Source organism: Ovis canadensis, chromosome 14 (assembly GCF_042477335.2).
Source record: "Ovis canadensis isolate MfBH-ARS-UI-01 breed Bighorn chromosome 14, ARS-UI_OviCan_v2, whole genome shotgun sequence".
NCBI lineage: Eukaryota > Metazoa > Chordata > Mammalia > Artiodactyla > Bovidae > Ovis > Ovis canadensis.
Genome location: NC_091258.1, coordinates 66,480,096 through 66,486,042, shown reverse-complemented (window position 1 = coordinate 66,486,042; position 5,947 = coordinate 66,480,096). Strand labels below are relative to the sequence as shown.

The 5,947-nt window shown below is 59.7% G+C and overlaps 1 protein-coding gene across 1 annotated transcript; it reads left to right on the top strand.

Moving 5' to 3' along the window:
- The first annotated feature begins 1,729 nt into the window (after window positions 1-1,729).
- Window positions 1,730-4,921, top strand: IRF2BP1 (interferon regulatory factor 2 binding protein 1). The gene has a single exon (XM_069549230.1). The coding sequence runs from the start codon at window positions 2,745-2,747 to the stop codon at window positions 4,497-4,499; it is 1,755 nt and encodes a 584-aa protein (XP_069405331.1). The 5' UTR covers window positions 1,730-2,744; the 3' UTR covers window positions 4,500-4,921.
- The last annotated feature ends 1,026 nt before the right edge of the window (window positions 4,922-5,947 follow it).

Genomic DNA, 5,947 nt, shown 5'->3' with positions numbered 1-5,947 from the left:
CCCTAAATGAACACATGCCTTTATCTATTTAAAGCCTGCTTCCCCTACAGTTTAATGAAGTTGGGGAGCTGGTTCTCTTTTCTACTCCCAAACTGGCTGCAGAACCTGGTAGCTAAGTAGGTAATAGCCATCACCCTGGACTCAGACCTGGTTCAAGCCCTGGTGCTGCCCGGCCAGCTGTGTAACTACCGGCCTTTATTGTCCTCATCTGTAATATGGGCATAAAGATTTAGCTGTCTTTTACTGGCTACAACTACATCCTATTCATCCTTCAGGTCACAGCTCAAATATCACCCCCTCAAGGAAAGCCTTTCCCGACACCTCCTTTCTCCCCCAGCAGTTATAAAAGAAAGGGAGTTAAACAATCATTTGAGTACATTTAAATTGAATGTCTGCCTCCAGGTGAGCCTTGTCAAGGTAAGGCCTGAGCTATCTTAGTCAGCGTCCTCAGCATTGCCCATCACAGGTTGTCTTTGAAGTAACAGGAGCTTAAAAACAGCTTTCATTTATGGTGCTCCTTTTCTATGCCAGGCTCCATGTTCAGCATTGATAGCAATGTGCATTTTAACCTGAAGGTACCCAATGAAAAGCCAGAGTCTCCATTTTTTCCTGAGAAGGTTTAGAGGCTTGCCCTAAATTTGTCAGGGCCCAATGCAGTTCACCGGTCTGGCTGGAACTCTTGAATCCCACTCTAATATTTACTGAAGAATAACCCAAAGATGATTTTACATGATACATAGATGGCCTTTTTAATGGCTTCATATGCACATAGTTTTATTTTGTAAAAATGAACCTAGTACTTAAAACCTGTAATTATGCACATAATACCGCGTAGGATAAGGCAGAAGTAAATAGCCTTTTTCCATAGGAGTTAACTTCAAGAAAAATGTTAATGATAACAGTGGTCAACAGAATTGTGCATCGAGACTGAAGTTTGGGTTAACAGAAACAGACCTGCTATGGCTGCAACGGGATGGAGAGGGGAAGCAGGCGCTCCCTGATTAGTCTGAAAACTGCTAATGAATGCAACCCTGGCAAGTTATTACGATACTTGGAGCACAACAGAGACCCGGGCTTCCCTGGTGGCTCAGTGATAAAGAAATCTGCCTGCCAATGAAGGAGATGTAGGTTCGATGCCTGCCTGGGTCAGGAAGGTTCCCTGGAGAAGGAAATGGCAACCCACTCCAGTCTTCATGCCTACTTCTTCGAGCAGCCTGGCGGCCTACAATCCATGGGGTAGCCAAAGAGTCAAACAAGGCTTAGCGACTGGAGAACAACAGACCCAGGCCTAGAGAAAAGAGGCTGATGTAGGTTAGAATCTGGAAACCTGTCTCTCCTCCACATGCCCCCTTCTCCAAGCATGCCCTGCAGCGTTCCATCGCCGGGAAGCACGAGGGTCCCAAAAGCCTGCTTTTGCCTATCAGGTAGTAAGCACTCAAGGTGGGAAAAACGAGGTCTGGTTCTCGCTCTCCACAGAAACTATGCCCCACTTCCAACTCTTGCTATCTCTGGCCTCATTTTCTCCTTCCAAATTAGTGAGCCGTCGAGGTCGAGAGCTCCTCTCAACCGGGCGCTCCGAAACCCCAGAAATTGAGGTGGGGGGTGGGTTGTGGACAGACAGCGGGAATCGTGAAGGCCTCAATCAACCTCTCAGGAGGCGGAAGTGCGTCGGTTTGTCGGCCCCGCGGAGCATTTCGGGAATTGTAGTGAAGTTCTGCGGGGTGCGCAGAAACTGACAGTGTAACCCTTTGGAGACCAGAGCGCGCCGGCTGAACTGGAACAGGGGCATTCGACCACTCCCTTTGGCAGATAAAGCAACTGACGCGGAGACCTTGAGTCCTCTCTTCTCTCCGGTTTTCGCTTGCCCCAGTCAAGAATCTGATATCCAAGATTCTAGGCAAGACGAAGTGCCAAGTGGACAGCCCTACCCAACGCTTGAGTCGCCAGCTTCCTGTCCGCCCCCCTACCCTGAAACCTTCCAGTTAAGGCCCCTCCGCCCCCGTCCCACGAACTGCTGCCTTCAGTAACCGGTAGCCGGCCCACCTTTTGAAGGGCGGGGAACTGAATCTCAGAGAAGGCAAGACTTGCCTAAAGTTGCACAGCAAGTCGGAGTAGAAACCGGATGCCTGTCCACCTCCCGCAATTTCTGAATCCTCGGTGGCTCTCACCATCCGTATCACATCCTCGCCCCCAACCTTGGTCTCCAGCTGCTTGGAGCGACCAAACTCCCTCCCCCGCGGCGAGGAGTAATCACGGTTGCGCAGCGGAGAGGCAGCGAGCCCCAACCCTCCTGCAGCCTGCAGTCCCCTTTAAGAACAGGCCCCTGCGGGACTACGTTTCCCAGAAGGCTTTGCCGGTGCGTTATGTAACTTTCCCTGCGAAGCGGCCTCTGGGGCAGAAAGAGGCGGCGGCGGCTGCGGCGGCGGGAGAGGCGGGAGCCCGAGGCGGCGGCGCCCGCGGCCCATCGCGGGGCCCGAGCTGTGCGCCGCGGCCCGGATCCTGGACCCGGCGGGGGCGCCGACGTGCCTCTGCCAGTCTTTTCGAGGAGGCGGGAGTGAGGAAAAAGGCTTAGGGCCCAGGGGGCGGGGAAGGGGGGCCGGGCCTGGATCCACTGGGAGGCCGAGCGAAAGGCCTGGCGGTGGCTCGCGCGGTCCCGGGGACGCGAATCAAACGGCGGCGGCGCGGATTGAACGGCGGCGGCGGCGGGTGGAAGGCGAGAGCCCGAACGGGCGCGTGCGGGGGCTATGGCGTCCGTGCAGGCGTCCCGCCGCCAGTGGTGCTACCTGTGCGACCTGCCCAAGATGCCGTGGGCCATGGTGTGGGACTTCAGTGAAGCCGTGTGCCGCGGATGCGTGAACTTCGAGGGCGCGGATCGCATCGAGCTGCTCATTGATGCCGCCCGCCAGCTCAAGCGCAGCCACGTGCTCCCCGAGGGCCGTTCTCCGGGGCCCCCAGCCCTCAAACACCCGGCCACTAAGGACCTGGCTGCCGCCGCCGCACAGGGCCCTCAGTTGCCGCCTCCACAGGCCCAGCCCCAGCCGTCGGGGACAGGCGGCGCTGTCTCCGGCCAGGACCGCTATGACAGGGCCACATCGTCGGGCCGCCTCCCCCTGCCCTCGCCCGCCCTGGAGTACACCCTGGGGTCCCGCCTGGCCAATGGACTGGGCCGTGAAGAGGCTGTGGCGGAGGGGGCGCGAAGGGCCCTGCTTGGCTCCATGCCCGGCTTGGTGCCCCCCGGGCTGCTAGCAGCTGCGGTGTCTGGCCTGGGAAGCCGAGGGCTGACGCTGGCACCCGGCTTGAGTCCTGCCCGTCCAGCTTTTGGCTCCGATTTCGAGAAGGAGAAGCAACAGAGGAATGCGGACTGTCTGGCAGAACTGAACGAGGCCATGAGGGGCCGGGCAGAGGAATGGCACGGGCGCCCCAAAGCCGTGCGGGAACAACTGCTGGCGCTGTCCGCCTGCGCCCCTTTCAATGTCCGTTTCAAGAAGGATCACGGGCTGGTGGGACGTGTGTTCGCCTTCGATGCTACTGCCCGCCCGCCAGGCTACGAGTTCGAGCTGAAGCTCTTCACCGAATACCCCTGTGGTTCTGGCAACGTGTACGCGGGAGTCCTGGCAGTCGCTCGCCAAATGTTTCATGATGCTCTGCGCGAGCCGGGCAAGGCGCTGGCCTCATCAGGCTTCAAGTACCTCGAATATGAACGCCGGCACGGCTCTGGGGAATGGCGCCAGCTGGGAGAGCTGCTAACGGATGGGGTCCGAAGCTTCCGCGAGCCAGCACCCGCCGAGGCCCTGCCCCAGCAGTATCCAGAGCCGGCCCCTGCAGCTCTCTGCGGCCCTCCCCCACGAGCCCCATCCCGGAATCTGGCTCCCACTCCACGCCGTCGCAAGGCCTCCCCTGAGCCCGAGGGCGAGGCAGCTGGGAAGATGACCACAGAGGAGCAGCAGCAGCGGCACTGGGTGGCACCCGGTGGCCCATTCTCCGCTGATGCCCCTGGTGTGCCCTCCCCTATCGCCGCCCTGAAGAACGTAGCCGAGGCCCTGGGCCACTCCCCCAAGGACCCTGCCGGGAGTGGGGGCCCTGTGCGCGCCGGGGGTGCCAGCCCCGCCGCCTCCTCCACGGCCCCACCTCCAGCCCAGCATCGTCTAGTGGCCCGCAACGGTGAGGCAGAAGTGAGCCCCACAGCAGGGGCGGAAGCTGTTAGCGGGGGTGGTAGTGGCACCGGGGCGACCCCTGGGGCCCCCCTGTGCTGCACCCTCTGCCGGGAGCGTCTGGAAGACACCCACTTCGTCCAGTGCCCCTCAGTGCCCGGACATAAGTTTTGTTTTCCCTGCTCCCGCGAGTTCATCAAGGCTCAGGGCCCTGCTGGAGAGGTGTACTGCCCCAGCGGAGACAAGTGCCCGCTAGTGGGCTCCTCTGTCCCCTGGGCCTTCATGCAGGGAGAGATCGCCACCATCCTTGCTGGAGACATCAAGGTTAAGAAAGAACGGGACCCCTAGGCCACTACTGCCACCAGTCTACTGCCTATCCACCCCCGCCCCCCTCCACCCCTTGCCACCCACCGCTGCTGCGGATAAATTATTCCCTCCCCTACCCAGGCCTGTGCCTCCCTCACCTGTGTACATACCCACTTCCTTATCCCAGATGGGTCCCCTGGGGTAGATGCATTGAGGGTGGGGGAGAAAGCTGTCCGAGGGGGTGTTTGGGGTCCCCTGACCCCTCTGGTTTCCCTCTCCCCTCCTTGGCTTGGCTTTGCTGCTGCTTGTAGTTGAGGGAGAGGTGGCCCCCTTCTCCTTGAGAAGGGGCCTCCTGAAATCTCGCTCTTTATAAATGAAGCAAAAGCATTTTATTGCCGCCCCCCCCCCCATCTTCCCCCCTTTCCCCCCTTCAATAAACCGAAAGATGGGTTTTTTCCTTCTTGGTCCCTTAGTTGTGTGCGATGCTGCGCCCCCTTTGGGACTAAACTGAACCTGCAAGGGAGAGGACGTCGCGTTGTAGCCTCCAGGTGGCGCCCTTCACTCAGGTGGGCTCACCGGCTGTTTTTACAAAGGCTGGCCTAGCCTTCTAGTCATCAGCCCGTTTTCCAGATGCCAGAACTAAGGCTCACGCGGGGAGCCGGGCGGGGGAAGGGGATGGCTCTTGAGTGGTAGCCACAGCCAAGCTCGGGAATTAGGTTTCCCGTCTGGCCCATCCCCGGAAGGTAGAGGACACAGTGCCCCCGAGGGGGAGTGGAAAGAGGCTTCCCAGAAGGGACGAGCTGTGAGTTCTTGCTGGGTAGGGAGAAAATTAGGCCAGATTGCTAGGGGGAACTGCGCGAGGACATTTACCTCCTGAAGTGCACTAAACAGGGTCCCTGGGAAGACGGTGACTGCTGCTCGCCTGCTGGTGCCCTGAACTGCACGCCCATCTCGAGATCGGCCTCAAGGGCGGCCTCCCTGAAACACCGTGACTGGCCGGGTGGAAGGCACTCCCCCCGCGGTCACCTCTGATGTGTGCGGCCTTATCCCGCACCTGTCCCGGCCGGCTGATTATTAACCAGGACTTCCTGCTCGCTGGCGTCAGGGGGCGGGGCCTGAGCGGGCTGCAGAAAAGCAGGGGTTAAGGGGAGGGGGCGGCCCCAAGAGCCCAACCTCCACCCCAGCGTCCTTCCCTACCCCACCCCCCCGCCCCTCGCGCGACCCTGACGTGAAGATTCCGGGAAGGGGGGAAAGCGGGGTGCAAAGGCCAGCAGATGGCCAGAGAGGTGGGGAGTGACTGTCCTGCCCACCCCCACCCCCGCCTCACAGCCCTGTCAGACGGCTGTGAGGCCCTAGGTTGCCCCAGGTGTCAGGAACCCAGCTGTTATATCACCCAACTCTGGAAGGTCTTAACGTCCCGACCCATCTTGGTTACCCACGTGTCTCACCCACAAGTCCCAGCTCCCAAATATTAGGGACCCTGGGGCCTG

Bases quoted from the DNA above. Each gene is read 5' to 3' on its own strand.
- IRF2BP1 (XM_069549230.1), top strand. From the start codon at position 2,745: ATGGCGTCCGTGCAGGCGTCCCGCCGCCAGTGGTGCTACCTGTGCGAC.